Source organism: Protopterus annectens, chromosome 7.part1 (genome assembly GCF_019279795.1).
Source record: "Protopterus annectens isolate FY-2018-M chromosome 7.part1, PAN1.0, whole genome shotgun sequence".
NCBI classification, from domain to species: Eukaryota; Metazoa; Chordata; order Ceratodontiformes; family Protopteridae; genus Protopterus; species Protopterus annectens.
The window spans coordinates 480,262,814-480,277,298 of record NC_056740.1 but is presented as its reverse complement, the minus strand read 5'-3'; the positions used below and the strand labels follow the sequence as shown (position 1 = coordinate 480,277,298).

Sequence of the window (14,485 nt, the reverse complement as noted above, 5' to 3'; positions counted from 1 at the left end):
CAGTTGCCGTACGCCATTCTTTGGGTACGTATCCTTTAGTAAGGCTAAGATTAAACAGCAGCCTTATGTGTGGGTTTAGTTCCTCATTGAGTTTGTGTAGCACACAGCCGGGGACACCGTCCGGTCCCATTGATGCTGTGTTTTTGCTTTAGAGAGAGCAGCTCTCACCTGGGCATCTGAGATGTTTGGGAGGCTAGACTCTGGTGGGATAGATATTTCTCCTTTTGGGGGGGAGGGAGGGGAGAAATTTGCACTGAACCTGTCTTGCCAGTATGTTGGCAATGTCTGTGGGTTCAGTGATTTTTTTATCATTTTGGACTAATTCTGAGCATATCTGGGAGTTTCCACCCAGGTTTCTAACATAGCTAAAGAAGGCTTTATGATTGTCTTTTGTGTCATTAGCGATTTTTCTCTCAAAGTTGGCCTTGGATGATTTTATGAGTGATCGTAGTTTTTTGCTAGTATTGATCAGAGATGCCTTCCCATTTAGGGATTTTGCTCTGTCATGTAGTAGCTTTCTCCTCTTGTAGAGTTTGTTTATGGCTGGAGTCCACCAGACCGGGCGCCTGCCTTTGGTGGAAAAGGTCTTGATTTTATTAGGGATTGCTTGATCCATACATTCCTGGAGGTGCTCGTAGAAGGCATTTGTAAGGATTTCAGCAGCGTGGGTTGTGGTTTCCACTGGCTCGGGGGCCTTGAAGGATACCACTCCAGTCTTAAGAAGTGTGAAGTTTGCTTTTGAGAAGTTCTTCACTGTGGTCTTTTTTGCTGGGGGTGGGGGCGGGATGTGGATCTCCAGTGAGATTAATTTATGGTCTGATCTCACCAATGAGGGATATACTTCCGGTGTGGAGCATTTTGTCCCCATGTTTGTGATGATCAGGTCTAGTATATTTTCTCCTCTTGTGGGAATGGTGACTAGTTGTTCCATAGCATTTGAGTTTATGAACTCAAGGAACCTTTGGGCTAGGGTGTTGGGGCTTGAGTAATGTTCCCAGTCTGTTTGGGTAGTTGAAGTCACCCAATATGATGGTGTTTGGAGAGACATTTATACTCTCCAGTGCCTTCATGAAGGCTGTGTGGGTTTCCTGAGTTTGAGAAGGTGGTCTGTAGCATGTTACAAACTGTAGGTCAGTTTTACCTATGGTTAATTGCACCTGGATGGTCTCCGATGCTTCGTGCGTTGCCACTAACCTGGAGGTGTGGGTATCCTTTATGAATATGGATAATCCCCCTCCTTTTGTAGTTCGGTCCGGATTTTGGGGCCGGAACGCATGATATGAGGTATAACCTGATAGTGCTGGGGTGCTCTCAGGAGCCTTGAACCAGGTTTCAGTCACAGCACAAACATCGATGTTCTCCATACTGAGGAGGGCTTCGAGGGCGTGCATCTTGAGGTTTAGACTTCTGGCATTGAGCAGTATTACCCTTAGTTTTCTCCATTTTTTTTTTCTAGGGCAGTAGGTTTATCATTTGAGCCTTGCCTAAAAAAGGCACTATGGGGTGGCAAGAGCCTTTGCCAATATCCGGAAGCCCAGGGTGACAGGTGCAAGCCGTCCCTTGGCAGCGTGGCTTGTCAAGCATGTCATCCCAGGCAGACAGACATTGGATCCTTAGAATGACACCAGTAATTAAGCCAATTATTAAAGCTGATCATTTTGTCTCTGTATTGTGGCATCATTCTTGGTGAGGGTAGGATACTGCTCAGGGTCAGGGTCATACTGGCCTGGGCTACATAATCTGAGAGCTCCTCTATGTCTCTTTTCATGTAGTCCAGGGAGGTACGTCTCAGGTCGTTCACACCGGCATGGACAATGACCGAGTCATACTTGTACTTGCTGTGGAGTGACCTGAGTGCTTGTGTTATGTGGCGGATTCTAGCGCCTGACAGGCAGCTAACTGATCTTTTCCTTGTTCAGTCTGGTGAGTGGGACGTCAGTGTGTCTGACTATGGAGTCACCTATAACAAGTGTGTCTGGCATTGTGTTTGGCCTTAAGGGCTGTGACTGTTTAGCACACTGACTTTGAGAACTATGTGTTGCATGTCTTATGTCTTGAGGTGGCAGTTGCTTGGGTGTCTGCTTTGGAGGCCTCTGTAGTTTTGGTAGATTTTTGATCAGTGCCTCCGAGTATGTCTTTGTGTGTTTGTGTTTGTTTTGCAGTTGTGATAGTTCTATGTGAAACTGGGTTTGTGGTGTGCGTGGTTTCCTTCTCCTCCTGTCTGGTCTTGCCAGTCCTGAGTTGAGAGAGCTCAGCCTCCAGTTTGGCTATATAGTTGCATCTCTCACATGTATTTGTGTTTTGTGGGAGAAGGAGTGGGTTGTCTGTGTACATGAGGCAATTGTAACATTGCCTCAAGATGCCCAGATTCACCAGCTGAACAGGAGAGGACGCTAGCAACTGACCCTTCGACATGCTAGAAAAAGTGAAAAAGTTTGCTGTGTAACTGAGTCAGAAGGGACCTATAGGGAAATGGGTACTCAAGGGGATTCTAGGCTAATGTAGTACTTTGTTTAGTATACAAGTACTTTACCTATATAAAAATGCTTTAGGAGCAAGTGCTGAGCTATTGAGATAGAGAATAGACTGTTTAGATTGCAAGTAGAGAAGTTCCATGTCATTTAGCGTGGTAGCTCTGGTCCAAAGAACTTCTGCTAGGGGAGACCCTTTTGTCTTCCACACCCCTAGACCACCGTGACCACAGACTCCTTGTTGGGGCATTTTCCAGGAAGGATGGTCCAAGGCACGTGGTCCCACTCAGAGACCAAGTTGCATATCAGTGTCCTAGAGCTGTTCTAGCTCCCTTTTAGGATCATGGCAGTTCAGACAGACACTATGGCAGTTTCGTACATTAACAAACGGGGGGGCACGATTGTGTTCTCTGTGCAGAGAGGCCATGCGAATGTGGCAATGGGCTATGTTCTCCAGCCGCTTTCTTCTTGCAATGCATATTCCAGTTGATTCCAGCCTGTTGGCAGGCAAACTCAGCAGATCCATCCCGAGTGGTCCCTGAATCAGTCAGTGGCAAGCCAGATTTTTGACCATTGGGGTCTCCCATGCTGCCATCTTTTTGCCTCCCCAACCAATCAGAAATGCAGCAAGTACTTTGCCCTGATCCCACCACTGGAGGAATCGCCCAGGAATGCTCTGATTCCTGATTGGCCCTCTGGACTTCTCTATGCCTATCCACCAACACCGTTCATTCCCAAAATCTTACAGAAAGCCCGTCGCCTGACTACTTACCTCATCCTCATTGCCCTTTTCTGGCTTCGTCAGACATGGTTGTCATGCCTCTGGTCTCAGCTGAAATCTACACCCTGGATATTAAATCCGGCCCAGGATCTCATTTCCCATCCATGTGGGCTTCCTCTTCCCAATTTAATACCTGAGGCTGACAGCTTGGAACCTCTAGTTCCAGTGATTGTCAGCCAGATTAAACTTACTTCTCCGGTGAAAGACATCATTTTGGCCTCCCAGAAACCTTGTACAAAAAGATGTATTCCAGCAAGTGGAAGAGGTTCTGTCTGGGCTCGTCAGAGGGACATAATGCCGTTTTCCCTTCCCATTCTGGACATTGTCATTCCTTTCCTCTGTTTCCACAAGAGTGAGCTTCTCGACGATTAAGCTTCAGTTGGTGGCTGTTTCTAACTTTCACCTAAGTGACTGCCCCATGTTTTCTGCTGGGCTGAGGAAGGCCTTTCTTAAGGGTGTTTTCTTGCTCAGGCATCTTTTCAAAGATCCGTCTCAGCCTTGGGATCTTACTTTGGTGCCACAGGCCCTGACGCAACCCCCCCTTGAGCCCTGCTGCGAAGTGTGATATTAAGTTTCTGTCTTGGAAGACTGCCTTTTTGGTGGCTATTACCTCTGCCAAGAGGGTTTCTAAATTGCAGGGTCTTTGCATTAAAGCTCTCCATGATTTTTCTCAAGGGTAGGGTATCTCTCAGGACCAATACTTTCATTCCTGAAGTAACCTCCGAAGTTGACCTTAGTTCAGCTTCCTATCTTTTTCCCCATTTTTCGAACAAAGGGGAGCACAGACTACATTGCCTGGATGTACATAGCTACATTTCTGTTTGAAGCGAACAGAGAGTTTTCGAAAGTCAGATCAGCTTTTTGTAGGGCCATTTCCAAAGTGTTTGTTTCATTGTGGATCATTTGTTGCATAGCTTACATTTACAAAGGCAAGCACATTGATCTTCCCAGGTCTAATAAAGCTCATTCCACTAGGTCTGTGGCTATTTCTTTGGCTTTCTGGGCAGGACTTCCTTAGATGACATCTGTGCTGCTACCATTTGGTCAAATCCCCATACTTTTGTAACATGTTACAAGCTGGATTTGGTGTCCAGGGGGTGAGCTTTGTTTGGTTCTTCCTTGAGACCACCCACGGTTATGACTAGCTGGGGATTCTGACCCATCTATAATCAGTAATGACTGATAGCATCAGATAGTTATGTACTTAAGATAACTTGGAATCTATCCTATCCAGTGTCATTATTCATCACGTTCCCTCCGTCCACCTCCTGGTCACTGGGGATTCATTGATAATGGTGTGTGTGGTTTTGGTGTTCCTTATTGTAGACAAGTTTCACTGTCCTTATTGCTATCCAGTAAACTCTATCTGAGGATAATGGGTAGCAGGGAAGGTGCTCCGGCTCAGGAGCTGTTGCTTACTCTACTTGCTCAAATCCAAGGTCTGATGCAAGACCCATCGGTGATGAATTACACTGGATAGCACCGATTCAAAGTTAGGGTAAGTACATACCTCTCTTACTGTTTAATGGGAAACTTAAGTGGTAATGTTAGGAGGTTCTCTTCCAGGGTGGCAGCTAACACCACAGCAGAATGTCTAAAGCATTTTTGCAGCTGCCACTTGGACTTCTAGCCACACTTCTTGAAATGTACTAATCTGGAAAGTTAGCGTAGAAGCAAAAAGTTTTTTGGGGGGGGGGGTCGGTCGTTTTCCATATGTTAAGGCTTGTGCATATTTGACATGTTCTGGTTTAGGAGATTAGAGTAGCATTACCGATGCAGGATGCTTTGTACCACAACGTTTTGTGGGTTGATGTCTTTGTAATTCCTTTAGTATTTTAAAAGGAAGTGTGCAGGAACATTTTTTGTCTGTTTCTAAATTCCAGAATGAGCCAGTGGTTGTGTTTTGTCCCATTTTGCCCAGTTGTACATTTGCAGGTGGTGTAGAGGAGAACTTATTGTTTGCAATTAACTGTATTAGTCCTATTAGGCCAATCAGCCTCTTGTATCTACCAAGTTTGGCATAATATAGTACCTTGGCCCAATATCTCAAAGAAGAACTGACTCAGAAGTGCACCCTGGGCGATTAGTACGGCATTCTGCTTTTCATCTGCATATCATTTATTTTGCTTCACTGTTGTGTATTGTGCTTTAGTGCAGTCCTTATAAGTAGTTAAAATGATTGGTGCACCAAGTCATAGTCTGCCAGTGTTTCTGTCATTGTAGCAGTGGTACAACTGTGTACCAGCATGAGGAATTTCTAATAAGATTCGTAGATTCATAGATTACTATGAATGAATCTAGGAATTTCTAATAAATTTCATCACTTTGTATTTCTCTTCAGTTGATTTTTTTAAGACTATTTTACCAACTTTAGGATTTTGAATTGTTCTCGAATTTTTTTTTTTTTTTCTTCTTTTTTAGGCTCAGCAGAATTCTGAGATTGCAAATCTGGACTACGGTTATTTACAGCAAGCAGGGCAGGATGGATGTACTCAGTATGGGCAGGTCAGTGACTAACATAGATTATACTGCATTTAAATAGAAATTCTATTAAATTTTTGTAGACAGCGTACATTGAATGTATGTTTGCATTGTAACACAGGTCTTCAGTTCTAGGTGTTGGCATTGTGCTCGTTACTTTGCAGTAGATCACTCGTCATTCCTTTCTTGCATATTTCACATGCAGTCAACGTTCGCTTTGCTGTTGTATGTCCTCAGACTGTTCTGTGATTAGATCTTAAACATGGTACTTTGCAGCAAAATGCTTTAGTGTTAACAATAGACATGAGCCACATAAAGGAACGTCTGTGATTTGCATTGTAGAATAGATATAGCAATGCAGATGTGGTACAGGACAGCGAGGCACAGATGTTTCAGTCTTTGAGTAGCATGTGCCATTGCAGTTTTTGTTTGCTGTAATACACAGTTTAACATTTTCCAGTTTATCACTTGGTTAATCTTACATTTACCAGGTAAGATTTCTTCACCCTCCCACCCACAATATACGAGTCTATGTTGATAAATGCAGGGGGACCATCATAGCAACATGTAGACACCATTTGTAAAATGGCATCCTCTAAATTTCATAGTTACCTGCAGTGCAATAATGTGGCTCTATATAGCCTCAGTTGCTCGGAAGGAAAGTGCGTGGGCCATTTCTCAGTAAGTGTCCAGTGATGTAAGTGCTACAAGGTTTATTTAGGTTAATTATAGGAGACACCAAGGATTATGGTGTACATAACATCCATTTGGGATTCTTCCTGAGAAGGATGGATAAGTTTGAAATGACACCTCCATGTTTGGGTAAAAGCAACATTGGATTTTTAGCCCTGGCATCAAAGTTCAGAAGCAAATATGAACTAGTACTGTGTGATATTCTCTGTTTCACTGTTGCAGTCGTAACTGATGGGATTTCTACCACAGAAGCCCTTAGCTGGCCTTGACTACAAGAGAATTTTCTCCTCTTCCTGAAGCCAGTGTATGCCCTGACTGACATAGACATCTGGGTGTAAAGGGAGTTAAGTCGGTACCGTAAAGAATAGTTATGTAAAGTCTTAACCATAACTGTAGATGTCCTTCTCTTCCATGTTGCAGTATTCCAACTCTTGGGTTTTCCCCTCTCTTGCTACCTGAACATCCGGCCAGTATATAAAAGCTTCTAGTCACTGCTAGGTGCATGGGACTTCTGACATTGGCTAAGAGAACGTGGGCCATAAAAGTGACGTCTGTACACGCCAGTTCTCAGAACTGAGCACCCCAGTTGAACCCCAGTCCCAGGAAATACTGCACTAGTCCAGTGCCATCCAAGAAGTGAGCATTTTAAGAGGGCAGGGAAGGAATACTGTAGTATGGAAAAGGACATCTAGGGTTATGGTAAGATTTTACACAAATATTCTGTCCTTCTATTCTCATGTTACAGTATTCCAACTTTTGGGTGAGTGCCAAAGCTCACTGGGAAGAAGAGGGTGGTGGCTTGGAAGTGCTCTCTGTAAATCCATGGAGGATTGCCCTGGCAAATCCTGTGCTGGATTTGGGAATGTGGTCCAATTTGTAATGTTTGATAAAGGTGTGAACAGATGTCTGTAGCTGCCTCTAAAATGGTGGCAGTGTCTAATCCCTTAAAGAAAGGTCTGAATGAAGTTATAGCCCTAGTTGAGTGTGCTTTAACTTTGAAACCTAAGGATTTCCCGTGGTGTGCATAGCAGAAGGAAATAGCTCTGGAAATCCAGGCTGAAACTGTCTGTTTTGTCGCAGCTTTCCCCAGGCCCCCTGGGGTGAAAGGAGACAAACAATTGGTCTGAGTTTCTGATGGATTTGGTCTTGTCTAGGTAGAACCCAAGCTGTCTGTGCACATCAAGGGAATGTAAGACTCTCTCAATGTCACTCTGAGGATGGGCAAAAAAGGAAGGTGAATAGCTTGGTTTAAGGATAGCTCATTGACCAACTTGGGTATGAAGGTAGGGTTGGTCCTAAGGAGCCTTAAAAAGCTGGTTCAAAGGGGTCCACCGTGAGCTTCGCCAGATCATAATTCAGGTCCCAGGAGGGTGGGATGGACTTCCTGGGGCCCTCAGATGCAGCAGTCCCTTTAGGAATAACTGTACAGGCAATCTGGAAGCCAAAGGGAGATCCAGAGGCAGACGAGCTGAAATAGCAGCCAGGTGGGTTTTAATGCAGGCGTATGCCAATACTGCCTCCAGGAGTTCACACCGGTATGACAGTACCAAAGGGACATCGCCCTGGAAAGGGTCCAACTCTCTTTGTAGACACCATATGGTGAGTCTTTTCCATTTAGATATACAAGATCCCCTAGTGTTATGTTTCCTGGCCTCCTGTAGAACTGTGAGCACGTTCTGTTTGTAGAGGTGTCTGTAAGTGATCAGAATTCTATCACCCACAGGGTGGGGTTCAGAGATTGTAAATGGGGATGGATTAGCGATCCCTTGTCCTTTGTGAGTAGGTCCACTCTCTGAAGTAACTTGTGGTGATTCTCTGGCCAAATGCAAAAAGGTGGGGGGGACTAGTGCTGGCTTGGCCAAAAGGGAGTCACCAACAAGATTTTCAGTAGGACTTTCTGAAGTAATGGGAAGGGAGGGGGATGAATACAGAAACATTTCCTTCCAAGAGATTGAGAAGTCATCCGTTGCCCTCACCAGAGGACTGGATAGCCTGATGCAAAAGGATGGAAGTTGTCTGTTCATAGGGGGAGGCAAACTGATCTGAGGTGCACCCAATTTCTGGACTCTACACGAGCATGTCCATGTGGAGCATCCATTCATGGGACTGTGACATGGATCTGCTTAAGGTGTCTGCCTGCGTATTCTGTTCTGAAGGGATGTACACTGCCTGTAGCGTGGGCTCCCTGTTTTGTGGCAAGCTCCCACACTTGGTGGGCTATTCTGCATAGCAAGTATGATTTTGTTCCCTCCTGCTTGTTCACATACCACAGAACTGCAGTGTTGTCTGTGAACAGTTTTAGTGGGCCTTGTATCAGCGTGTGTTGGAAGGCCTTTAGGACCAAAAGAGCTGCTCTCGTCTCTGTTATTGATATACTCCTGTTTGATGAGTCCAGCCAAGTGCCCTGGACTCTTAGGGAGCCCTTGGCTGCCCCCCCCCCCTTTAATCAGTGGCATCCGTATAAGTCTTCTTTACTGGCAAGGGAGCCTGTAAGGGTAGTCCTGGATTGCAGTTCACTTGATTCAACCAGCATTGAATCTCTTAAGGCAAGAAAGGGGATTTTGTACTCCAGAGGATAGGAGTACTGGGTCCATATATACCTTGGGTGCCATTGTGGCTTTCTTATGTGGATCCTCGCTAATGACAACGTAGGAATGGTTGATGCTACCTGACCCAGGAGTCTGAGGGTACTGCCTGGCAGTCAAGTCTGTGGCCTGAAGGACAGTGAACAGGTACTGCCTTAAGTTTTCCACTTTTTGAGGTGGTAGGAAAGCCCTCATGACAGCCGTCCTTATCCTACACCCCAGCAGTACTAGGTCCCAAGAGGAGGATCAGGATGGACTTGGGATAATTTTACTGGAAGCTCAGTACTTGCAGGAGTGAAATAACTGTTTGTAGATGGCATTGCAGGGATTCTCTGCAGTCTACCTGAATGAGAAGGCTGTCTAGGTAAGAGAAAATTTGAAACGCTTGGGTCCTGCAGAAGACTACCACTTGTGCCAAGCACTTGGTGAATATCCTTGGTGCCGTAGAAAGCCCGAAGGGCAAGGCCGAGAATTGAAAATGTGATGAACCTTAGAGAAGTGCGGGGATCTCCTATAATTGGTCCTTATGAGGATGTGTAGGTAGGCGTCCTTGATGTCCAAGGTGGCCATGAACCCCTGAGGTAAAATCAAAGGGAAAAGGGTTTACAGAGTGAGCATTCAAAAGGTGGGCATCTGCAGAAAGATGTTGAGGTGGGAGAGATCTAGGATTGGTCTGCATGGACCATCTTTCCTTGGGACGAGGAAGAGCCTGGCATAGAAACCTTTCCCCTTCTCTGTCAGAGAGACAAAGTTAAATTGTTCCTTGGGAAATGAGGCTGTCTAACTGGCTGAAATAAAAGAAGCTGTCCTTTGGGGTCTGTGGAATACCCTTCAAGAACAGAGTTGCAGTCTTGTCATGAAGTAATCCTTCTCTATAATGAACAAGACACACCCATCTGTGGTGATTTTCCAAACCGGGAGACTGAGAGCCTTTGGGACAGGAAAATGAAGTTAAGGCATTTTTGCAGAAATGGCGGGTAGTCTTGAAATTGAGGCTTTTGGACTGGAGTCTGCACAGGGCTTTAAGGAGTAGTTTGCTTCTTGGCAGCCTTTCTGCCCCTGGAAGGAGGGAGGGGTCTGGGCATAATGCTTCCTGATTAATTGTTTTTGATGGGTAATTCCTATGGAATTTGGGGATAGGAGAAACAAATAGGCATTTCAGGTCTTGTAACTCCTTCCCTTTTTGTTGCAGAGTATTGAATAACTCAGCCACCTTTGTCCCAAAGAGGGTTGAGTTGTCCAGAGGCTTATCCAAGAGATGTCCTCCTGTTCTCGTGTTGCAGTATTCTCACATTTGGGATTCTCTGCCTCAGGTGACCTGAATTTCCGTCTCGTATGCAGAAGCATAGCCTGGTTGCTGTATGGTGCATGAACGTTTCATGCTGGGACCATAAAACTTGGGGCATAAATGTGACATCATGACGCATGCACAGACTTTTAAGCTTCTCTGCCGTAGTCTAACATCAGCTTGCTCGTTGAAGTTCTGAAGTGGTCAGGGCGAAAGCACTTATTTGTTTTATTTTCTTCAATAAAGTCCTGATTTGGTTTTATTGAATTTGGCCTGAATAGGTGCATTTGTTACTGTGCATTTTTTTTACTGTGGAGTGACTCATCCTTTTGTTCCTGTTTGGCATCTTCGTGTTTTGCAACCGAATTAAAATTTTCCTTAGCTGATTCCATCCATGTCATCTAGGAAATGCAAGTGCGGTCGGCAAATCCCACACAGACAGGCACGACCTCTGCTTGTTTTGCTTAGGGCCGTCCCACAACTATAAAGCGTGTACAGTCTGCCAGTTTTGTTCCTAAAACACTGCACAGCCGTCTCGTATCTCCTCAGCTCTTTGTAGAAAACCAAAAACACCGCACAGACATCTCATCTTTTAAGCTCTTTGTGGAAAACCAATGTCTGATGCATCTAGCCCTCAGTTATGGAACAGGAACCGGCCGTTGGGGGAGAGCAGCCTAAGAAGGCGGCCAAGGTATCTAGGCATTGACACTGCACCTCTAAGTACGGATGTCCCACCAGCTTCTGGTCTAGGGGCTGAGGAACCTCCACTAGAGCTGGTGACTTTGGCGCGTGCCATTTTGGAAGCCAGCCTTGGTTCTCCAGTTTGCACGTCAGCGGAGGTATCTGTGGCATCAGTCTCCAAAGTTGGGGGAGGGTCAGGCTTGCCTGAACGGCTGCTGCTACAGTCAGTCTCAGTGAAGGCACTCCTATCCTAGGTCTGACATACCATACCAAGCCTTTACACACTCAGCCAGGACCAAATACCTCCTCCCTCAAAAGAAGCCGAAGCAAAGCATGCATCTTCTCCAGCAGAAGATCAGCAGGCATTCTGTCAGTCCCTTTTTAAGCCCTTTATGGCCCTGAGGCCTACTGCTTCACAAACACCTGCTTTTCCAACTTTAAGTCCCAGGCCTGCCTGTGCTGGCCCTATACCACCTTCTCGTACTCAGGAAGAAGACTCTTCCTCCTCTTCTGATGAGTCCCTCTCCTACATCTCACAGCTGGCTTCTCCCCTGGAATACTGCTCTCAAGATGAGGACTTCTTGGAGGACATTACTTTTGGGCAGACCATCTCCAGAATGAGAGAATATTTTAAGTGGGACTCCTGTGCTCAGATGGCTTTAAGGGCCATCAATTACCAGACTGGTATTATAAAGTACACCTTAGACCCAGTCTCCCAGGCCTGTAATCTACTCTTTAGTTTGCCTGACTCTCCTACTAAACTCAGATTGCCTCACATCTGTCTTTAGCTGCTGAAGTTGCCAGTCATTGCATAAAATGCAGCTACAATGCTACAGAAGCATCAGCTAGGTCTACTGTATCTGCTTCTGTTCTACATAGGTAGTCCTGGCTGAGGCTACAACCTCTGCCAGATGATTTCAAAAACAAAATCATGGATTCCTCATTTATTTTATTTATTTTAATTTTGTTTACCGGGAAGGTCCGACTGGACGAGGTCCGTTTACAGCGGAGGCCCACTTGACAAATTCCTTTTTGGTAAGCAATCTGAAGAACATTTTAAAAATCTGCAAGAGAAGAGTAAGGAACTCCAGTATCTCAAGCATCTTTTTGTATCTCCAGTTCCATAGGAACTACCCAGCCAAGCCTAGTTTTGTCAGAAAGGCATCCGCACTCACTTCCTCAAAACCTAGGAAAGGTGCCAGGAGACCTTCATCTTCTAGGACCAGCTCTTCTCACACTACCAGGCAGTCCTTTGAAGACGGACCTAACAATGAGTGACTGGCTAAACACACTGCACCATCTTCCCCTTTCTACCCACCTCTCACTATCTTCCCTTTTGGCAAAAAAACTACCTCAGACAACTGGGTTCTTTCAGTTGGGGAAAGGGAGTATTTTATGACTTGGCAGGAAAGACCTTCTCCAAAAGGCACCCCCCAAAAAAAAAAAAAAAAAAAAAAAAAAAAACTAGATCCACCTCCATTCTTCAGATCATTCAGGAATTACTTGTTCAAGGAACAATAATGAGAGAGGGTCCCTCCAGGACAGGATTTCTATTCCAGGCTCCTCTTGGTCCCCAAAAAGGATGGTCCATGGTGGCTCATCCTGGACCAGTCTCTTAAACCCCTTCCTGCATGTGCCTTCCTTCTGCATGCTTTCCCTGCAAACCCTTCTTCCACTTTAACACCCAATGCTTTCTTGGCCCGTTTGGACCTGAAAGAGGCATACCTTCACATCCCCATCCACCCAGACTTCCGCGAGTTCTTGCATTTTGCTGTGCCATCTTCGCACCTTCAGTTGACTCCTTGCCCTTTGGTTTATCTACAGCTCCAGTGGTGTTTTACAAAGTGTCTAGCCCCAATAGTAGCCTTCTGCAGAGCAAAAGGCATACAGATCTTCCCATACTTGGCTGACCTCGTCCAGGCAGAGGAAGCAAGTGCTGTACAGAGACGCTTCAAATTCACCATTCTTTTCTAGGGAGCCGGGGTTTTACAGCCAACCTATCCCAAGTCCTCCCTTACTCCCACCCAACAGAGAACTTTCTTGGGATGCAGAATAAAGACTGTTATGAAGACCTTCCTCCCACCAGAAAAGGTTCCCAGAGAACTTTCTTTCATTGTTCTCCTGATTCACAGCATTTCAGCCATGGAATTTCTTCACCTACTAGGTCTGATGGCACATGTTGCTCCTTGCTAGACTACACATGAGGAGGTTCCGATGGTACGTTAAAGAATGTCTGGTCCCAACATGACCATCCCTGGATTTTCAGGTGCCCTTCCTCCCCTGCTTGAAAAGGAAATAAGGTGGTGGATTCAGCAAATTCACTTGAATCCAGGACTACCATTACAGACCTCAAGGTAGTTCAACACGTGTACAGATGCTTCAGATGTGGGATGGGGTGCCACTATGAATGGACTTGAAGGTACACGCTCAATGGGAACCTTGCCATTGGAAAAAAAAACATATAAGGGAAATGACTGCACTCCTAGGTCTGAAGACATTATCCCTGTTCTTCCAGGTCCATTCGTCTTCATAGACAACACCACAGTGCTGTGGTACATCAACAAGCAGGGTGGGACCAAGTCTTTTTTGCTCTGCAGACTGGCCATGTAAGCATGGGAGTTGGTCACTCAATCCAGGGTAACACTACAGGCAGTGTCCATTCCATTACAAGACTACAAACAGGCAGGTGCACCCAGCAGATGTTCATCGTGCATACAGCTGCAGTCATTACAGATGGGGTTATCCTGCCGTCAGGCGGGTCCTCGGTCGGCCGAATTCCAAAGTCTAGGTCCGGCGTCGGTTGTCGACGCTTCTTCCCTGACGTCAGTACGGCAGGGATATAAAAGAGGCAGCAGACGCCATTTTCTTCTGTCTTTCTTGCCGCGCGGTGCCCGAAGCAGAAGCAGTTCGCAAGTGCCGGTCGGCCAGCTCCTAAGATTTACGAAAATATTTCGGCTGAAGTCTTCTTGAAAGCTAAGTACCCCGTTGGGGAAACTTTTCTTGCCTCAGACCGATGTCAGACAAAGTTAATAATTGCATTTCATGTGGGAAGCAAATACCGCATAAGGATTTCCACTCTTTCTGTAAACCTTGCTTAGGCCCAGACCACGACGTCTCGGCCTGACGTTTTTGTGCTAGATTCAACAAGCGCACTATTGTGCGTCGGGCAGAGTTCGCCCTTCACTATTTTGGTAAATTTTATTATATTATGTCTGATACTTCGACTCCAGTTTTGAGTAAAAGACGCAAAGATAAGGACCGACATACGAGGTCCGCGACTACTACTGACACCACGCTAAGGCCGACTACCGGTTCTCAGCGAGGCGCCTATGCAGCCCCTGAGTACCGATGACACTACCGGTGTCTTAAGTACCCGAGGTCGCAGGCTCCTCGGTCCCCATTCCTACTACAGATACTGATGCCACTCTTGGCGGGGAATCTCGGAGTTTAGACAGGCCTGCCATTTCTCAAGGTGTCTTTAGGCCTTCATCCTTCTCTATTAAAG

At 45.8% G+C, this 14,485-nt stretch overlaps 1 protein-coding gene across 1 annotated transcript in view; it reads left to right on the top strand.

Annotated features, from left to right (window-relative positions):
• LOC122807832 (RNA-binding protein 5-like) overlaps window positions 1-14,485 on the top strand; it is a 1,001,232-nt gene that overhangs the window by 407,139 nt on the left and 579,608 nt on the right. The window contains exon 12 of the mRNA XM_044078931.1: window positions 5,674-5,757. Within this exon, the coding sequence (XP_043934866.1) occupies window positions 5,674-5,757 (84 nt within the window). The remainder of the gene's footprint in view (window positions 1-5,673; window positions 5,758-14,485) is intronic.